General features: G+C 44.5%; 1 protein-coding gene across 5 annotated transcripts in view; it reads right to left on the reverse strand.

Annotated features, from left to right (window-relative positions):
- Positions 1–2,727: 2,727 nt before the first annotated feature.
- The window catches only part of LOC119180589 (receptor-type tyrosine-protein phosphatase kappa), a 631,290-nt gene continuing 611,544 nt past the window's right edge, over positions 2,728–22,473 (reverse strand). For 4 of the 5 annotated variants that reach the window (XM_075882906.1, XM_075882909.1, XM_075882908.1 and 1 more), the window contains one exon: positions 2,728–4,238. In XM_075882906.1, the coding sequence (XP_075739021.1) occupies positions 4,155–4,238 (84 nt within the window). In that variant the 3' untranslated portion in view covers positions 2,728–4,154. The remainder of the gene's footprint in view (positions 4,239–22,473) is intronic. The other variant, XM_075882907.1, reaches the window with a different exon arrangement.

Below are 22,473 nucleotides of genomic sequence, written 5' to 3' on the forward strand. Positions count from 1 at the left end.
GAAGTGGCACATGAGTTTACTTACAGAAGGCGATGCGTATATTGAGAAAAACCTAACGGTCAAGCGCGCCTCCCTTCTGCGCGAAAGTCAGCATTTCCGAATTCATCGCTTCAGCATATGACCCAAGACGTTGCTCAATCACCTGATGCCCTTCACTCTTCATCTCGCATACGTGGTCCACCAGCTGGGTTTTCGTCACGCGGTTTTTCAAGCGCTCCTATCGCTCGCCATTCGCCTCATAAGGACGCCGCGACCTCGGTAGACGACCTAACGCCTCATGAAAATACCCTGTCAAGCCATGCTCTTTTCGGACATGTTCATTCATCACCGTGCGTTGGGTTCACACACACTGGACAGTCGAAGCAAAGCAGAAGGCTCAGACGCATCGAACGTCGCAAGCTACCAGGCGCAAAAACCACTCGCAGTGAACTGCGAAGAAGCCCCTGAAGAGCTTCGTGTCGTTTCTGCGGCACCACGGACTTGCCGAAATCTGCAGTTCAAACCTAGTAATGCCACGTCACCTGTGGTATCCCCATACAGTGCTTACAGCTACAAGAAGCGAAAAAATGCAGAAGTAATACATACACCAAACCTCGCACGCAGCTGTCTGTCCGAAGCGTCCATACTGGAACACCTTATTGAAGACTTTGAAGAGCATAATGATGGCACATTACCAACTATGCCCGATAAGCAAGACACCAGCTCACCATGCAACAGCTTTCTACAGGACGCGTCAAACCTCGAAGAAAATGAATGCCCGATTCCAGAAGGGGCGCCACTACAGCCATCTCCTGAGCAGCACCAGCAAAGCAAGCAAAACGAAGATCATAAACTTAGAAAACAATGAGAGAGACTGCAACAAGGGCATCAGCGAACGCCAAATTCAACGGAAGCGCGTTCACCAGTTGAAGAACATCGAAAAACAGGATCTCCAAACCAACAAGACGTCATACACTTTCGGACAAAAAAAAGTCGCCAGAAACGCTCCCAGCGCCTGCTATTCCGCCGACTGCAACACCACAGAAACCGCCGAGAAAGACGCGGAAGCACTGCTTGCAAACCGCAAGCACTCAGGCACTCCATCACAGTCTGTCGAGAAGCACGCAAGCAAGAAGCGTCGGGATTGCACCATTCACGGCGAAAAATACAACCCCGACGACATCCGAGCTGCCGATGCAACAAGGCGTTCCAACCTTGGTCAGCCCTAACAAGAGTTATAGCAGTACTGTCAGTATCCACATGTATCCCGCTATGTCTGGAACGCAACAGTCAGCCTCGCCCACCACAGTTGTTATAGAGTTCACCGGACTGCTCCCTCGCGCTTGAAGATTTAAAGAGACTGTGGAACTCCGTCGGGACGTGATACTGTGAATTTAGACATTGTCTGTTTATTGGCTTTTTCAATTTTTTGTAGGTTATAAACGGTGCCATTTTTCGGGGGAGGGGGAATCATGTGACGTATGAAGCGACGGTTGGTAGAAGCAGAGAAGGAACAAGTCAGAACGGAATAAACATGGCATATGAGCCAGGCCACGTCGCCGATTCATCGTAGCGTCACACACACACACACACACACACACACACACACACACACACACACACACACACACACACACACACACACACACACACACACACACACACACACACACACACACATATATATATATATATATATATATATATACATACATATATATATATGTGTGATTTAACAGACAGTAATGCTAAGGAATGTACAGGGGAAGTTATTAGAACCAATGGAATGTAAATAAGAAGAAAGAAAAGTGGATAAAAAAATAACCAGCCGTGAGCAGGAAACGAACCTACGACCTTCGAATAACGCGTTCGATGCTCTAACCACTGAGCTACCACAGCGGCCTTCCCTCCATTCACTTTTTTGGGTTTATATGTGAATTTAGAAGTAGGAGTGACAGTCAGCGCCATCTATAAGCCAAGCGACGAGTGTGGAAACACTCTATTATGCGCATGTTTGGCGTCACGTAGCACGTGAACTTATTATGAGCGGGCAGCTGAATAATAGTCCCTCGTATACAACCTAATGACACCAAGTCTGCCAGTACGGGACCCTCGTTTAGTGAAATAAGGGAAAGAAGTGTATACCTAAAGACTCATTTTTCCGAGTTTTCCGTGTTAAAACACGGAAAAACGAGCCCTTAGGTATACACTTCTCTCCATTATGTATATATATATATAAATAAATAAATAAATATATATATATATATATATATATATATATATATAAATATATATATATATATATATATATATATATTTATATAATTAGGAATAAAGGAGAACACTCACGAAAAGTTGATAGTTGTTTACTCTACGTTTCGGCCGTGGCACGGCCTTCGTCAGGACTAATCTGACGAAGGCCGTGCCACGGCCGAAAGGTAGAGTAAACAACTATCAAGTTTTCGTGAGTGTGCTCCTTCATTGTGTGTGTGTGTGTGTGTGTGTGTAAACTTGGTGTAACTCCGTTGTCACATGTTAAATATGCATTAAGAGCTTTTTTATGACGCCTTGACATGCTTATCACCTTTTTTTTCATTATTTTCAATGTATCGAATGAGATTCAGAGGGAATGACAGGGCTGCTGCAAACAAAAGTCGCTACAAAACTGGTAGAGCATTGGGTTGTGCTCAGTGCTTCGAGCACAAACGCTTGCTTAGTCGTCGTGTCTGCGTAGTGAAACGACTCAGATAACTGAGCAGCATTTTCTTTAGAGCACTTACTACCCAATCGTTACCTACCGCGTAGCTGAAATGACATGACGTGAGTGATGACTTGTAGCCACGGGAAACTACTCGTGGGCAGCATGCGCAAGAGATGTGATGCGACAGCAGAATCACTTATTGAGCGATATGAGCTTCGATAAGCGGTCACAATAGAGTTCTTGCAATGAAAAAAAAAAGAGTCTTGAAAGTCTGCAAAAGCACGTTCCTCGCAATCTTAAAGTGTTGCTTGTTGGGCACGTTGGATGGAAGAAGACATCCTCTGCGTTCACTGTCTCTACTCCTTCGGACTCTCTTCTTTCTTTGACGTTTTCCTTCGAGTTTTTTTTTTGAATATTTTCCACATTTTCTTCCCATGCACCCTATCGGCCCACACTGGCACTTCCATCCAAAACAAAATCACTTGATCACACTGTGTAAACAAAATAATAAAACTCACTAGGCAAGCTTATACATGCAGTTGAAAATCATTGTACCAGTGGGATTTCTTTGTGTTTCCTGAAATATTTTCGTAATCAGAGGGCCTGATTCACAGAAACATACAGAACATCTGTGATATTGGATAGCATTATTTGATGGTACATTGATGCTCACCTAAAACGTACAAGTTCACGTGCAAGCGAAGCAATGAAAGAAAGCTGTGAATCACGATCGTGTGCACTAACGTGAAAAATTGAACTACATCGTGCGCGCACCACAATGCGAAAAACGCGATACAAGAGATTGCCAATATTGTCCTGGCCCATTGACATTTTGTGCAATAAGTTTGCGGTATAAACAGGCATTAACATGTGATACACTATGACATCCTCTTGTAACAGAACACTTGCACACCTTCGCATTCTCATGCAACCATGGTTAATTATTTTTTCTCGGCATCGGTCTCTACAATTCTCCAGTGTGGTGAGGTAGAACCCACTGCAGTGCAACTCTCAGTTTGCTGCAGCATGTTGTGCGTGATGAAGCGGGGAATTAAAGTTTCAAATGAAAGAAATATTTACAAATAAACATTCTAACAGTGCGTACGCCGCGAATGAGATAGACACGGCAAGGAATAATAAACAGTACAATGTCAGTCATGAATTTTGTGAATCTTACTTCAATAAAATCGCACACGCGTGCGAGTAGCGTCTCGTCGGAAAGAACGTTAAGATAAATAATAAACAACATTGACAGTACAAGGACGAAAAATTTACCATCAAAAAAGAAAGAAATGAAATCCTAATGCAGTCTTACATCACAGAATGTAACTCCAAATTTGAAGTATAACACTCAAATAAAATAAAAAACGGAGATAGCAGCATCTGGTGGACAAGGCCCCTTGGTGAAGCGATGAATGAAGAGGGCGGCGGCAAGGGACGGAATAAACGACGCCGGCGCCGTCTCCGAGATTAATCAGCGAAGCCTGCGGTGCTTGGGAGTCGCCAGTGCACAGGCCACTTCGTAGAGCAACCGGTACTGGTTCTGCACAGAGGTACACTACGGGTAGGTATGAAACAAAATAATGAAAGAAAGAAAGTGCAGTTGTGTTCACACACACACACACACACACATATATATATATATATATATATATATATATATATATATATATATATATATATATATATATATATATATGCAAGAAACAGATGACGAAACTTTCACGGGAGCGTCTTTACTTGACGTTTTCAGCTCGTGGACCAGCCTTCGTCAGAAAGTCTGGTCTCCTTCGACCAGCCTTCGCCATTCTCAATTTCCCATTAAACACGTGCTCTCTGAAGAAGGCTGGTCCATCAGCTGAAAACGTTAAGTAAAGACGCTTCCGTGAAAGTTTCGTCGTCTCTTTCTTGCATACAATACGTCAGGTTCAGCGTGAATGACGTTCAAAGAGCAGCCGTAACTATTGGGCCGACACGGCGGCTTTCCGCATTACTTCTTTTCGTCTATGCTTCCGGCAGCAAAGCTTCTCTAATTTGCGTTACTGTGCTTGTGGAGGTGTGCCCAACTTTAGGGAATTCACACGAAAATTCATGCTCTGCCCCGCAGTATGGCGACGCAATTGAACTCTGACAGATGCCAGCTTCCTCTTGTTTTCCAAAGGCAAGCGTCGTACCGATTACCCAGTTTTGTAGCATGGGTACGCGCAAGGAAAGCTGGAGTAATGTAGAAATTCGTGGGTTTTAACGTTACAAAACCACAATATGATGACGAGAGACCCCATTGTGGAGGACTCCTGAAAATTCTAGCACCTGAGGTTCTTAACGTGCACCTAAGTCCATGTTCACGGGTTCCAAGCTGTCGCATCAATCGAAAATACGACCTCAGCTGCCGGGATTCAATCCCGTGACCTGCGGGTCAGTTGTCGAGCTTTTAACCACTACACAAAAGCCAGAGGAAAGAACTACTGCGGGACAATGTATCCCTTTGGTCACTGCGACAAGTACACAATCAGAAGTGCAACTACGCACAACACAGAGGGATGGCGTGACGAGTGGTTCTACGTGACTCGTAGGTGGTGCATTCTCAATTTCCCTTTTTCTTAGCCAACATGTCACCAAATTCTTGAGGCCATTCCGCTGAGTGGGCCGCCTATGAGAATACCGAAAGCATATTTTAGCCAATGACCTTCCCCTTTGAACACGTGCTCTTTCGACCCCATCCGGTATCACTTACCTTCTACATCTTGACCTTTAAAGTACTACGCCTGCTTCTCCCCCTTTTTTGTAACCGCTTTCTTGTTATGCGTCCCACTCTATAGTTGTTCGGGAACAGGCGTAAAGAGCAAACCACTGGCACGCGTACGCACGCGCCGACGCGTCAAAAGCGTCGAGTCACGCCTGTGGAGGAAAAGGGCTCGCAACCACTGGCACGCGTCAACCGCGTTGAAGCCCACACGTCCACGGCCAACGCACAGTGTTGCTTGATCTTTTGACTTAAAACTGTCCTAGCTCAGCACAGAACGGCGCGTTCTGAACTCGAGTGGGTTCGTGCGACGCCGAAGAACAGCGCGTTAAAATATTGATAGTGCTTCACCCGCCACAGTTTTGACTATAATAAATGTAATTGACATCGCAGCGAGCGAAGTAACTACAGCGGTATGCACCAAAAATCAAGAGCCGTGCGTGCGTCACTCGCGCGAACAAAAATTCACGTCTAGGATAATTTACATCTATCATAGGCGTGCGCAGGGTTCTCCTTAAAGGGGGGGAGGAATGTTCGCTGCAGTATCCCCCCCCATTATGTCAATATAGGGGCTGCCTTAGCGCCCACTTCCCTTATATTAAAATCATCTTGGACCTGACATTGCGCCCCCCCCGTCTCTTTGGTGACTAAGGGGCGATCGCCCCCTAATTATGTTTATAAATCAGGTTTATAAAAACTAAGGTGTAATAATCCCCAGGTTGCTATACCTACACTACCAAATTCATTATATTCTGAATATCCTGGTACATTCAGTACGTTTACACTTTATAACTTACAGTTCTCATCAACTTAACAATCACTCCCAAAACTTCATGATGTGTCAGATTTATGTCATAAGACTACAATAGAGCCCTATGTAAAGGGCTCTCAAATGTTGTCTGCAAGAGAAATATCCTCTAATGCATCGAACCTCACCTGGCTCTTAATGATGCAACTGATATTGGTCATAAGATAGGAACTGCGTAGAATGCTTCTGAACATGTTTTGTAAGTGACAAATGCTTTGACACAACCAACTGTGCCTGACGCTTCATGGTGTGACAGACATTGGTCATAATACTGTACTAAGTGAATCCTGTATGGAAGACTTCATGGACGTAGTCAAAATATTATCTAAAGCGACAAACCGCACCCAATACTTCTTGATGTCACAGTTATCGTTCATAAGACTGCAACTGAACCCTGTATGAAAAGCTTTTTATTATGTGTGTATTAGAAATATCCTCCAATGCAAGAAAGCACACCTAGATCCTAATTATGCAAGATATATTGGTCAAAACATAGAAACTAAGCACTGCGTAGAATGCTTTTGGTCATAGTCTGTAGTCGAAGTATGCTCTAACGCAACTAACTGTGCCTGACACTTCATTATGTGACAGGTATTGCTCAAAAGACTGCCACTTAATCTTGTATGAAAGACTTCTGGACGTTCTCTGTAGTCTAAAAATTCTCTAAAAACACAAATTGCACACAGAACTTCATGAGGTCACATATTTCCGTCATAAGATTGCAAATGAACCCTGCGCGGAAGGCTTTTGAACGTTGTCTGCAGCGAAAAGGTTCACCAATGCAATAAACCACACCCGACCCATCACGACGCAACAGATATCAGTCAGTATATTGGAATAGGGCACTGCGTGGTACCCTTTTGGATGATATATTTATTTATTTTCAAGTACTGCAGCCCAGCGCACGGTTACTGCAGGAGTGATGCACATAAATATAAAATGAAAGCATTGAAACAGTAGTATCGCAATATGTGTGCCAACGTAAACAAATATATTACTACATACTAAGAGGAGCCCGTTAAAAAACGAGAGATACAGAAAAATGAGAGAATCAGAACAAGTGCCTACAAAATGTCAGACACACTGGTATCACGAACCAAACCAAGTAGATTCTTACAGTGTTTGATAACTTTATTTGAACGCGTTAGAGCGCACTACAAATGACTTCTAAGCTGGATGGTGATATCAGATCAGTGCTGTGTTGAAGGCTTTAGCACTTTACTGGTAGTTTCAATATCCATTAACATCTACAAAATGCATCTGACACTTCTTGATGAGACAGATATTGGTTTTGAGATTTCAGCCAAGCACTGCGTAGAAGGCTTTCACATGTGTTCAGTGGTCAAAATACCCTATAATGCAATAAAGTCTGCGCAAAATCTTCGATGCGACAGATATTGGTCATAGTGTTGCACCAGAGCACTGTACAGAATTTTCGGCAAGTTTTTTAACGTAGCTAAACTGAATATCTCGATATTTTGAGTATGCTTAACTGCATCCCCATATAGTTTAGGTTAATGCGTATACTAAAAAAACTGAACAGAAATGAAGCAGTCCATGGACACACATACAAAGAATCAATGTTCGAAATCATCTAATAATATCTTCAGCTCATAACAGTGTGGAGGAAGCGATAAATACTTGTACAGTTCTGAGTAATCTCATAATCACATGAGGCAGTTATTGCAGTTCTTCTAAACAAAGGGAAGTACAGTACTAGTGCACATTCATTCATTCATTTTGTGGTCATATGGGGACCTTCTCTTCTTACTATCGTGTCATCATGCAGGTGACTACAAAGCAGGTGCTTGTCACAAGGTTTTCAGTTATCTGCCCAGCTGTAAACAAAACGCGTGTTATATAATAATAAACTGCAAAACTACAGAGAAATGCCATTGCATGCCTATAGCTATGAGTATCAGAATGAACTAGAAATTAAGAATGTGTGTGTCAGAATGCTGCCAACAACGTATGTGCTACTGAGCGTGGCAGAGAAGCGAAACAAGCGAGAAGTGAAATAGCAGGCAATACCAGCAGCACTTGAGCATGCAACTTTTTTTTCGATCACCACAGCAACTCGCGTTCGAGTTTCTATTTTGTACGTGAATGGAAATGAGACCGCTGACAGCTGAATGTGTCAGTGTCACTGGTACCCGGAACGAAGTGATATCACACTGCTACCAACCAGCGCACGCTTGCTATTAGCTTGGCAACACACGAAAACAATTTTCACCGAAGCCAACGTATGTTTCAGCGTCGTACAATCCACGAATACACTTATATAAGTACGTACGTTTTCACATCACTGAAATGTGTTGGGTAGTGCGAGGTTCGCTTTCAGTGATGATGAATATCGATGTTGAAAACACAGTTCAGGTGAAAACTCCGTATGCACTACACGATGTTTCGGGCGTCGTATATACTATCTATGTTGCAACGGAAACTACCGTCGATTTTTTTCAGCCGATGTTGCTCGCATGAGCTGGTTCATACGAACTCGACGGTAGAGGCCTACGCTGGATGCAGATGAGACCGCTCTGGATATCCTCCGCGGTAGGCAAGGGCTCACGCTCAAAGCTTCGAACCTCCGATGTCTGTTTACACTCGTGTTTAACACAGAAAATCACGTACCAAAGCACAGGAACACCGACATGCTCCAGTAGTCTGTCCGATGTTTTCGCTCAGCCGATGATCGCACTCGAGACAAGCGCAAGCACCGCCGGCCGGCATTCACTGGATTTGTCGGTGTCGCTCGAACTCGGCACGAAACTGCGTCACGCTGGTAGCACTCGCAGTACTTCGTCGTGTGGTTGTCATTCTAGATTACGAAGCGGTCATTCAGAAACATTAGGAGCAGTTTCTGTGCTTGCTTCCAGCACTCGCTCGTGCCTTCGAAGCGGCGGCCATCAGGCACAGCATTCGGAGGCATCGCGGCCCCTGGTTGGTTGGCGCCGCTGTACGCGTGGCAAAAATATCAAGCCCGGTTGATCCCTCGCGCCTCCTCGCGTATGCCCCTCCGACGCTGACGCCGAGAGGCGCATCTGACGCTTTTGACGCGTAGGTGCGAGCATACGCGTGCCAGTCGTTGGCCCTTTAGCCGCTATTGTCGGCAACCCTTTGTGGTAGCCGGACGCGGCGACCGTCTGCAGGCTTCGAACATTAAAGAGAAAACCTCATAAGCGCGAAAATGCACGTGACAGCGACGAGCGATGCAATGAACGACGAAAGAGGGCATTCGTGCGACGTGTCGCGTGCTCGTTTTCGCGCGATCGCTCGGTTCTCCAGATTTGGAAACCATCGCTCATCGCCCGGAAGTGCTGGGCTCAAGCAGCCAATAGAGAAAAACCGGAAAAGACAAAGACTATATAGGTGCACGTGACCCTGCCCGAGTCACGTATGCGCAACAAGAAAAGACGCAATGTTTACGCATGTGCATATAAAAAAGTGCTGCACTCATAAACACTTTTCGTTCCATCGCACAACAATATATCTTATTTTTAAATTGCATATTGCTCACTACGCGGTTTTTCGGTGCGAGTAGACGGCCTCATGCCAGCAACAGTGGAGTTCACTCGCCGAGGCCGTCGCGTGAATGAGGTTTGCTTGTGCTAGCGACTGACCGCGCGAAGACGATCTACGTCGCATCGCTTGTCGCTATCGCGTGCATTTTCGCGCTTATGAGGTTTGGCCTTTAAGTTCTTTCTCTTTTTCGTGTCTGTGGCGGACACCGCTTTGCGTCACACCGCAACTACTTTGCGTGTTTCTCCTATCTTCTTTTTTCTTTCCCCCCTTATTCCTCTCCCCCTCCTCCAAGAACATTTTTAATCATTACCACCTAATTTGAAGCGAAGACTGCACTCCTCTGCTTTTAGATTTTTTTCTTTTCAGACGGCGATTGCTAACAGGGACACGTGTCACCACCAGGAGATGACGTCGCTATTAACCCCTTAAAGCTAACACGCCAAAGATGACAAGGTGCCTTTGACAAAGATAGGCCCTCCTATCGAAACGTCGGCCAGCTTGTCTGAGGCACTTCCACTGGTCACGCTGACTATCCCACTACGCGTTTTTTTTTTTTTTTTGGATCAAACTGGTATGTTGTGCTAAGTTGTGGACTTCGTTTTGCTTTTATTAATATAGCTTTGTGGTACGTGAAATGTATAGCCCCAATGGACGTTATATCAGATCTAGACTGAAGTTGGCAGAGGAAAGGTGTTCACACGTTCTCCTGGTGTTTGTTGGACTTTTCCAGTCATACTAAATGTACCGTAAAAAGTATGGAGACTTCATATGCTGCACAAGTTAGCCACTGTTTGTGATGATGAACTGGGTGGCTAAGCCACGCAGCAGTCATCTAACCCACTCCTGTTTGCCATGCAGTTGTACGAGACGCTTGCCACTCACGTACTTTAATCTGCTTTAGCGTGATTCCACGAGAGATCGACACGGGTCCAAAAGTTGATATTTTAGATTTCATAGAGTATTTTATATTTCGTGCACCTCTCACCAGGTAGCCCGAAAGTGAACTTCGTTTTATGATTAACGGCATAACTTACGAGAAAAAAAATATCAGACTTCACCAAAACGAGGCACCAATTTCGTCACCGGTCATTTTTTAAAATTGCAGATGCTATATAAAGACAAATATTTTGGTTTCAATAAAGATATTTTTTACCTGAAATGCATGTCTAATGAAGAATGAATTCATACGGTTTCCAGTTTGTAGACCTTAAGAAAATAGCTTTTAAAAATGTCTGATTTTGCGACAGTTTAATATATGTTACGTAATCCCCATTTTTTTCTCCGAAAGTAATGCCAGCAGCGTTTTCAAACTTGACACGTTTTAAGAATGTAGAATTTTCATTAGGTACATAAACTTTTGTTGCCGTAGGGCAAATGTAAATTTCTATATATTGCCTCGAAATTCTCATATTGGCAAAAGTGTACTCCAGTGAAATTTGAATAATAACAAAACCCCATCTTCGATTTTTCTTAAAATCTCGTAAATAGACAACCGAAGGCCAAGATATAGTAATATAGAAAAACATGTTGTATTATTTTGTTTTTAGCGACACTATTCGTGGTACAAATCAGAGCTTTTCGAGAATGCGCTGATAAGTTGGGAAATCTAGAAATCGGAACGGAAAACCGGCAATGAGCTTTAAACGCGAGTAAACGTTACCGCATTTGGTGAAGAAAGGCTGTTTTAGCACTGTGACAAATACGTACCCATGAAGGCGCATTTATGCTCCTGATAACACAGCTCTAATGGAGGAAATTTTCGACACTGTAACTCAGTTGCAAAACATCTGTCTATATTTGCAGATAAACTCAAACATGAAAATGTTCCAAAGCAAGTGTTGGGTTTCGCTAGAAAAAGCATATGCGCTCGAAGTACCCTCACTGGTGATTTGGTGGTGGCTGCGTGAAACAAGAGATGCGCTCAAAATGGCTGCATCTTTTGCAGATCACATTTAGCAGTACGTGACGCTACCAAAACACGACCACGATCAGTGCCCTCAGATGTGCTTAGCCAAACATGCCAAGAACGTATGCCTGGAACACCTGGCAATTTCGACTGGCTCTTCTTAAACTGACGGAATGTTTCTAGCTCATCTGCATTTGCACACATCAGCTTGACATTCTTGAGCTTCGCGCTCATTTGCGCCACCATTTGGGATGCTGACTTAATCACAGCTGAGCTTCCCGCTCTGAGGTTATAGAGCGTAGCCTGATGCTTTAGTAGGCCACCAACGCTGTCACAAGAGTTCTTGCCATGTCCTGTGGCCGAAAAAATTCACTTTGTTGATATATAATCTTTCTGACATAACTCGAACAACTGGTACTTGTTTTTTAAGTGACTGCATTCACCATCAGAAACATAAGTAACATGCGTGTCAGGTTTAAGTTGTTTTTTAATATAGTTGTGGATTATTTGTAGAGCAAAACAGGCATGTGCAGCATCATGAAATGTGTCGTCACTGATGACGGCAAAACTTTGAATTGATTGGTTTCTTGTGACGACACACGTGAATATAGACACCTGTCTTTTGTGCCAGTGATACAACTGTACCTCATTCGGTAAAATGGCTGTCCAATTTTTGGCGAAATCAAAGTGAGAAATGCAAGATTATTTTTCTTGGTTCTCTTTCGCCTGGCGTATTGCCGATTCTTGAATGTATCTAATGTAATCATGGGTAATCCACTTCACGAACCATAGACTTAGCTCTCGCAGAAAAGCACTTGCCTGGGCTGTTTTTTTTTACTAGATCGCCATTTTCCCATACACTCTTAAAGAAAATGGAGTGACGTTCTCTCCATTTAGCGAGGAACGGCGATGTCCCCAATGTTCGTCTTTAAATAGAGAAACGTTGCTCCCTCATCCACGGAGAAACACGCTCCTCCTTATGAAAATCAACATGGCTGTCCCCCGGCGAAGCGAGTAGGCTTAGTAAATGCAACAATTCTCGACTGGTAAGGAGCACACGGCACTGAAAGTTACAAAAAACGGTCCCGCTGAGCTTGATATTGAACGAAATGATTATAAAAACAAGCAGACGAACCTGTGGCGGTGAACACATCGCGAAAGAGAACGACGGAGCAAGTACGTTTCGTTCGGTCAGCGAAGCCACGTTCACTCCTAAAGACACGGATTCTGCGGAGCCCTCACCTGAAGAGTGCATGCTAGGCTTGCTGTATTTATTTCTCGCAGATTCACATAGTGTAGCGACGTTATCCATGCGTTTACGGGTCCGCAGATCACGAGATGTGCCTCCAAACCGTACACTCGATCGCAGCGAAACCATTCCGAATCCGTACTGCAGCTTTGATAGATAGATGTTCAACGTTATATAAGCAGCTGGAGGTGTGCGAGCGTCATAGCAATGAAGTAGGCGGTAGCTGGCGCCCTCTGAAGGGACTGAACAAAACTAAAAGAAAGTTGCCTGCCGCGACGTACGTTGTCCTTACCCACTATCACAACTCCCTTACGGATAGCTTACGCCTCAACCCATTCAGGATTACTCACGGACAGCGGAAGCCTAACATGTGCTGATACAATTTATATAGCTACACATGCACACATGGTCACATAGTACACATATAGTACGCAACAAGTACACTGACATATATGCTAACAAGTACGCAACAAGAGCACAATCACCTATTCGCATCAACAGCCCACACCTCGACGTGTTTACTCACACCCTACTATGAAAGCGCACCAGCTTATATAGCGATGAATTTCGACTGACCAGAGTAGCACAGGTTACAAGTAGGTTTTCTTACACTTTCTTTATGTTTTGTATCAATACCACAACATGCGCACACGCAAATATATTGTATCTGATGCTTAGGCAAACCTTAGTTTATCAATGGTTGCACAATGATGAACGAAATAATTACTTGAGCTTATCAGGTTTTCACGAAGGCGGATACCCCCAAGCCATGCATATAATGCCCACGGCATTCCGAACGCTGCGCCATCTGTCGACCACTGCCACAGTTACTCTTTTTTCTTGAAGCCTCCGAGAAGGCAAACACTTGCCGCGCGTTAGCTATTTCGGAGGTCACGTTTTTTTTTTCTTCTTGTTACTTGGAGAGGGCGCAGCATGCAGACCAAACTTTGTCTCCGTCGTGGTAGGTGTTCTGTGGTCATGTCGACCTCGTTTAGCTGTTTCGTCTTAACGTTTGCTTATATTCTTTTTACGTGCGTACCACAAGTGTGACCGTTAGCCAGGGATACAGTACACCACTAGCCCTTTAATGACAATGTTTTTGATGCGGTAACGACCGTCCTAGCAGTGTATACGTACGTTACAACGCGGGTCTTGCGAGAGAAATAAGCGATGACCTCGCATCCCACGGTATTTTTTCGTGAGCTATGACAGTGGCTGTTGGCGTCGCGGCAGCTCTAATACTTGAGTGGAAGAACTATCGCTGCAGTGCGCAAGTTTACTATAACTTTATAGAATGTTGTGCCTGCATACTTTTCTGTTTCTGATGCCTCTCGCGATTCGCCTCGCGTGTCAACTTGCAATCATAGTGCGTGCCACAATTTTGTTGTTAGCGCTGTGGCTGTGGTGGTTATTACTCTGGATTCGGAATACTCTTTTCACAAAGGTGAGTGAGCGTTAGTACTTACTTGCTGTGCACAGCTGGTACTAGAAGTGCATTTTGTGTTGAGTTTCTCACGACAAAGGAGAATCATGGACAAGAAAGGCATACTGCTCGCGTGCATAATTCCTTCCTACTTCTCAGTGCTGGCATGGGCAATTCAAAACGAATGCGATTGAGAATTTGGTTTAACCTACAGAAGTCATTGGTTCACTTTTCACAAAAGTTTAGGTATGATGATGTTTAAAACATTTCTGGTGGTTGTAATCTAGTCTGGCGAATAAACGCTCGGTGAAACTTCGCAGCCTGTTTCCCTTTGTGCTTTTCACCTGCCGTGGTAGCATAGCCTTATTGGGTGTCGTGTGACTATGCTGGAGGACGCAGGTTCGACTTCCAGCCACGGCGGCCGTATTTGAATGGGGGTAAACTTCAAAGAACATCCATATGGCGGTAGTGGCACGCATAACTCTATTGTATATGATCGTACTTTCATGCATGGACTGTAGAGTGGTATGAGGTTTCCTAGAATGTTGAAAAATTAAGTCTGATGCTTTTTTACGCGCCTCATTAAATTCATGAGTGTTGTTGGTGCCGTGTGAAACTAAAAATGCATGGGCTTACCTAGTAAGTCGACACCGAAAAAATTCATTATTTTTTTACACTCTAAGGTAATCGATAAAGCAAGAATGCTTGGGAAGCAGAGCTTCTTGTATTCGTGACAAATTGGCAGTATGAAACAACACGAGACACACATGGAAGTGTGCGGAGCATCGAGAGGCTTTTACTCTACACTAATAAAACAAAATAAAACGTCACTCCTGCATTGCTTACAACAATCTTAGGTAAAAGCAATCGCTCGCGGCTGGCCGCGGCCGGCTATAGGCTTGGCGTGCGCATGCGCGCGAGCAAGACCCCCGTGATTGAGGAGAAACTTGAACGCTGAAGGAGAAACGTTGCTCCTTTGGCCCTGGCCGCGAGAGGGCGCGACGGGTAAGGCGCCCGAAAGGGAGGAAGTCGCTGCGCCGAAGGAGGAACGGAGCCCGTTTCTCCATTCTCGCTCCCCCTTTTTTTAGAGTGTACTGCATAGGCTACCTCAATAACTTCAGGGATTCCCAAACATGTGGCTGTCAGAGCGTCCTCTTTAGCACAATAGTCACAATGGACTAAAAACAATCACTTGTAGGGGAGCTGCAAAGACATAGTTCTTTCAAGAAGTCCGCCGTGTAGGCACCATCGGTGACGTCTTGTAGGGCAGAAACACACTCCATGGCATTAGCAAAGTATATACAAAGGCACACTTCTTGGTGTGGTGCAAGAAGAACCCACTTCGGCCTCAGTGAATAAAACTTTGAGAGCCCAATAGACGTGTTCAGATTAGCTTATCTAAAGAGACGGTAAGCCTCTCGCACCGAACGGGTCATAAACCTTTTCGAAACAAGCTCCTTTTTTCCGTCAATGATAACAGATGCTACATCTTTTTTGTTGGGACTCTGCCGAGAGCAGCTATACTCATCTTTGGAGTAGTGAGCCATAGCTGCCTGGACGTCCATTGGGTTCAGCCGTGTCCTTTTTACCGCATTTGGTGCTAACCATATCCCGTGTTTTGCGCGCCAGTGTCGGGATCTGTATATCATGTAAGCTGAGAAGTTTAGTATAAGCGCTCGGAGTTTTCGGCGCTCTATATCGCTCGGCAACAGTGTCAACAAACGCATGCGCTCTTGATACGAAGAACAGGCTTCATAGGCTTGCTTGAAGTTCTTGAACCACTGGACACACACACTGTATTTTAGATCTGAAGGTTGAAAGTGGCGGTTACTGACGATACGGTGGCATTTCACGGTTACTGTAGAATTGCTGCTAAGTTGTCTTGGCTCTGCATGAACTTTGCTATTTTGCGCATGCAGCTTCTCCAGTCGCATATGTGACAAGGCTTCAGGCGTGTTTACGCACCGCTCTTGACTTCTGCCTTTTTCTTCTTCCGGCAAAAACTCATCAGCTGTTTCAGCTGAGAAGCCATTAGACGAAGACAGCATAACTCTGAGGCGTCTGAAGCAGTTCTGGCAGACGTGGTCGTTGTTCTGTGCATGGCGGGCAGCTTTCGGCAAAAGCTTCTGGAGGGCAAACAGGCCGATGTCTTCGATTTCGCGGAAGTTTCTCTGATAAGGTATTTTCTTTTTATGCAACATGGGGTAATCTGAACAAAAAAAGTCTATCCCGGCTGAAGTGGACAGCCATCGCCTCGCACCTTGAGGCTCAAATGACTGGCAATGCAACTATCCGTGAAACCAGCAGCCCGAAAGTGATTTATCTGTCGTCTGTTCCTGTCTGTCACCTTTAATGAGAGCGGACGTAAAACAGCATGCGCAAGTATCCGCAGTGCGAATGCAAAACTGAAGCATAGTACGTTAAAACAAATTTCATGATGTTTTTGTCGACAAAATTACGGGAGGCGTAATCTTTGTCCCTACTTGGAACCATACGATCAAAAGCATTGCCTCCGAGATGCGGCGCACAGCAATTCATTTGTAGAGCAGACGACGGATGAGAACTTGCCCTAAAGCGTTTTCTTCAGTCTAATGCGGCAGTCTTCGTGCCCCAAGTGATAAAAATTTGTTATGGATCGTTTATAAACTCATTCAACACTCAATTCTTTTACCCAACGTGTTACAAACACATGGCCGTCACAGCAGCTCCATCTGTGTGTCAATAATGGAGAGGCACCGCATATTAGAAGTCTCAGTGCTCTACGTATAAGAGTGAATTCAGATACTGTAGAATATCTTGTTCAAAATAGTTACTCTTATCTGCTAAAACAGTCTTTCTTCACCAAATGCAGTCACTTTTACTCGCGTTTGAAGCTTATTGCCGCTTTTTCGTTCCGATTTCTAGATTTCTCAACTTATCAGCGCATTCTCGAAAAGCTCTGATTTGCACCACAAATATTGTACCTAAAAACAAAATAATGCAACATGTTTGTTTCTATATTACTGTATGATGGCCTTCGGTTGTCTATTTACGAGATTTTAAGAAAAATCGAAGATGGGGTTTTGTTATTATTCAAATTTCACTGGAGTACACTTTTGCCAATATGAGAATTTCGAGGCAATATATAGAAATTTACATTTGCCCTACGGCAACAAAAGTTTATGTACCTAATGAAAATTCTACATTCTCAAAACGTGTCAAGTTTGAAAACGCTGCTGGCATTACTTTCGGAGAAAAAAAAATGAGGAATACGTAACTTATTTTAAATTGTCGCAAAGTTAGACATTTTTAAAAGCTAATTTCTTAAAGTCTACAAACTTGAAACCGCATGAATTCATTTTTCATTAGACATGCATTTCAGGTAAAAAATATCTTGCTTGAAACAAAAATATTTGCCATTTTATAGCATCTGCAATTTTCGAAAATGACAGGTGACGAAATTGGGGCCTCCATGTTGGTGTAGTTTGATATTTTTTTTTCTCGTAAGTTATGCCATTAATCACAAAACGAAGTTGACTTTCGGGCTACCTGGTGAGAGTTGCACGAAATAAAAAATACTCTATGAAGTCTAAAATATCCACTTTTGGACTCGTGTTGATCTCTCGTGGAATCACCCTTTACTTCGTGCCATGCATAACGCGGCATCACCATGCAAGCCTTTGTGGCTCGAACTCAGAGTGGGTACCCTGTGCGGCTTGAACATCGAGACTCAGGCCTGTGAAGCGGCACCCCTGGCTGAGGAACTATGTATGGAATCAGCAAATGCTGGTTGACCCATATTCATCAACATCAGCAATAGCAATAAGGCGCAACATCACCGTGCGGCACACAGTAGGCTCAGTGTCTATGGAGTTGCTGTATATATACTCCCTACGGGAGAAGAGGTGCGCATATGTCCGCTAATATGTTCAAAGGCTTTGCACTGAAGCCACTCGTCGCGCGCGAAGGAGAAAAATACGGCGCGATATTCCAACGTGGGCGGCCTGCCGCAGACTTATTCGTGAGTGCTGAGCAAGATTTCACTGTTGCAGTGAGGTGGTATATTACTATAGGTTGTGAAAATGCTTGACGCTCGTGTGTTTAGGTTTAGGTTCACGTTAAAAAACTCCGGGTGGTCGAAATTTCCGGAGCTCTCCATGACGGCGTCTCTCAGGATGGTGATTTTGGGACATTAAACTCAACAATGATTAAATGAGGTCAATATGATTAAACAGTATCTCATTCGTAATAATGACAATGCGCGGTTTTTGTACCAGACATACGATGAACAATGTTTCTGCAATAACAATTTTGTAATTTTCTGGTTCATTTCGGATGAATGAATGGATGTATCCGGCTTTGCCCTTTATTTCATTTCATTTGATTTATTGAAGCCTGAAAGGCCCGGAGGTGTGACATAAGCCGGGGGCAAACAATATATCAGGGACTCTTAATCACACAAACGCCGAAATAGGAAGAAAAAACGAAGAAAGGGAAGAAAAACATCTCTAAGAAAGGAATAGATTGATTGATTGATTGATTACTTGATTGATATGTATGGTTTAATGTCCCAAAACCACCATATGATTAAGAGAGACGCCGTAGTGGAGGGCTCCGGATATTTCGACCACCTGGGGTTCTTTAACGTGCACCCAAATCTGAGCACACGGGCCTACAACACTTCCGCCTCTATCGGAAATGCAGCCGCCGCAGCCGGGATACGAATCCGCGCCCTGCGGGTCAGCAGCCGAGTACCTTAGTTACTACACCTCTGTGGCGGGGCAGGTCCACCTTTCGCAAGAACTAACAGTATCCGCACTGTGGAGACTCTAGCCGTCGAGTTAAAATAAGCCAAAGTGCGAGCACTTATAGCGATTACACGATTTCAGCCAGATTTCCAAAGCTAGAATGGCCTGGAACATAGAAACTGAAAGCATATGCCAGCCCCCCAACCAGCTGAATAGGTGGCGCCATCTAGCGTGGCCATAGTGAAACAGACAGCCACAACTTTGTTATTGCAGAAACATTGTGTATTTTACATCTGGTGCAAAAACTGCGCAGCGACAATATTACAAATGAGTAACAATTTTATTCATTTTCACCTCAAAAACATTACGCGTAAGCTAACATGTTCATGACTGTGGTTGCACGAAGTGTCACAAGATGTCGACACTTTCGTAACAGTAACCTTGTATTTTTTATTTTTTTTTGCGTATACCAGATATCTGTACACAATAAAAAAGTGTTCTGATCACTATGTATGTTTAACATTTTAAATCATAAAAATACCTAAATAATACTTACGCGACAAGACGCTATGGCGCTGCGAGCGCGTGTGAACTTCGTGCGGTTTGCGTTTGCGTGCGTGCCATCGTGGCGCCAACTAAAAGGCATTCCGGTCAGGTATGGGTTGGGCACGCAACGCCACGCACTCCCAAGCCCGCAACGCCCCAAGAGAATGCGTACCCAGCCCTAAAACTGCCTAATATGCCACCGGACTATGCACGGTGCGTGTGCCCTGTGACAAGCTTATGCGAACTGACTGGCGCTGTGGACTTAACATTCTGAATGTGTTATTCAGTGCTGTGCATCACGAGAGTGTTTTATTTCGGAGGACCATTTGAGAGCATTATGTATATGTGTTGCTGTGTCTATTTCGCAGAACGACGCGAAAGTTCTCCTGGGAGGAGTTAGTATGAGGCACCAATTACCAGCGTGTTGTGTGTAGCGCAATTAATGCGGCTGATGCAGAGCGCGTAGCCAGCTTCCGTCCCGTCAACTAACGAAGCTGAACGGTTCCGCGAAGGCGAACACGGAAGACCCATGCACGGGAAAGAAAGGAGACTTCTTCGTTCGCACGGTTCACCAGCGGAGCAGTCAAGGTCGCCCCCGTTCGGGACTAGAAGGGGAATGCTTACTCGGAAGAGCGTCTGGCAAGAGGCAGGTCAGGCGCCACCGTCTGAGCTTAAGCCTTTGTTGGCATGCACGCGTGCCTTGGAGAATGACGTGGGGACGTGACCACTTGGCTGACCGAGACATAGTGGCGGCAGGGAGACGAGCATAACCTCCCCCGCTGTACTTCATTGCCGAGTGCTGTTAGGATGTCTGGGCGCCTCGCTGTCGCATGCACACCTGGTAAGCACACGGAGCCCAACGGTGTACTCACCGTTCTTAGCAAGGCTTCTACGAAGCAACATTTAATGAGATAGCTGACGGGGCTCGAGCGTGAGAACGGCTGCCGATGGAAGTCGGCTGACGGAGGCAGCACGGCCTGGCATGGGAGAGAGTGTGACACAGGGAGAGCCTATCCCTTCGCGTGTTTTATTTGGTGACGTGGTTTTAACGAATGTAGTGCATGTTATGAAGGTGTTTCTGCGATTGGTTGTGATGAAGCGAGTCCCAACATGTGATTGCTTTTTGTGAAGACTTTGTTCAACCGAGGGTTGAAAAGAGGATGTTTGAATTTGAAATAGAGAGCGGAGGTTCGGGTTTGGACTCGGGCAAATGCCTGAGGCTGCAATAAAGCGTCTCTTCACCGGACTACGCCTCGTCCTTCGTGCTGCCACCGTACACTCGAGTCATCGAGGGACCCATAACGAATCTGAAACATCTTCCCTCCTTAGCTAGTGTAGAAGCTAGTCGAGGAGGAGGAAATTAACTCCCCCTCATTCTCCACCAATTTCTGTTGTCCTTCCTTTACTATCTGCATCACCAGCCCGTAAACTACTGATGTCACTGTTATACAATGGTAGTTGCTTATGTCGGCTTTGTCCCCATTTTATTTATAGATCATGCTCATCCTGCTCATTTCCCACCTATCGGGAGCTTCACCATCCATTATTGCTTTGCTCGCTGCCTCTCTTAATGTTTGTTGGTCCTAGTTTTTTTTATTAGTGTAATTGGGATGCCGTTAGTGCCTGTCGATGTGCTATTGGGAATCTTTTTCTCTGCCCTTTCCCACTCTCGTTGTCCCAGTTGAGCCACGGAGCTAATTGGTCGATCCTCATCTAATACGGTGCAAGCAGCAATTTCTTGGTATTTAGAAGTTTCTGTCATAATTGTTTTGATATATTCCATTGCCTCATCTCCTTCTAGTCTGACCCCTTGAACTGTAGTTATAAAGTTCTGTTTCATTCTTGTCCTATTACTGAAACAATCGAGATGGTTTCAAAACAATGCAGCTGCCTTACTATTCTTTTTATTTTCTTCCGCCATCTATTGGGCCTCCTTTCTTTTAACCTTGTCACTGATCAAATCGGACGCTTCCCTTCTGCAGCTCAAAGAGTTATCTCATATTCTTTTGACATCATCTTGCGATTCACCGCTCTCTTCAGCATACCTGTGTTATGTGGAGGCTTCCCGACGTCTTACTATAGCTCTCTTGACTTCCTCATCCCACAAGCTCTTGGGTTTGTGTCAGCTTTTCCCGGTTGATTTGACTCGTACCTTAGCAAGCTCTAACTCAAACAATGGAGTTAGATTTCTGTACGTCCACCTTGTTTTAGTATCCTCGGTGATTATTTTCTGAATCTCTTTAGTTGCTATTTCTATTTGCCTTTCTGAATAAATATTACCGCGTGGTTGCTTGTAATGCCACGTTTAAAATTTAATTTCTCGTTAAAAACTCAGCTTGATACATTTGTGATCACTACGTAAGCTTCTGGACTCATATTCATCTATGTTCGTCACCCTTAGTCGATCATACATACTATGTGACATTATTGCGTAATCTAAGGTTGACTGCAGCCTTCCCACCTTCCATGTTATCTGCCCTTCGCATTTCTCGGTGCTGCTGCAAATGAATAAATCATGCCTTTCACACCTATCCATTAGCATTATGCCTGTCGGGTCAGTACATCCATTCAAATCTTCTATGTGCGCATTCATATCTTCTAATATAATTACCTCGCACTCTTCTAGTTCGTCGATGTCATTTTTTATGCACTGCCACATTTATTGGTTTTCCTCTCTGGCTTTTGCCCCTGTCCACAAGTATAGAAAACTCAGGAGCGTCATTTACTCTGCCACTTTCCCTTTTAGCAATAAATGTTCCTTGTACGCCTGCTTGAACCTTTCCCAGTCTGTACTTTTATAAATTAATGCTCCAATACCCTCCCCCCCTTTCTGCTGCCTTGTGTTCTATTTCAATATTCCCGTGCGTTG

Source organism: Rhipicephalus microplus, unplaced genomic scaffold (assembly GCF_043290135.1).
Source record: "Rhipicephalus microplus isolate Deutch F79 unplaced genomic scaffold, USDA_Rmic scaffold_14, whole genome shotgun sequence".
NCBI lineage: Eukaryota > Metazoa > Arthropoda > Arachnida > Ixodida > Ixodidae > Rhipicephalus > Rhipicephalus microplus.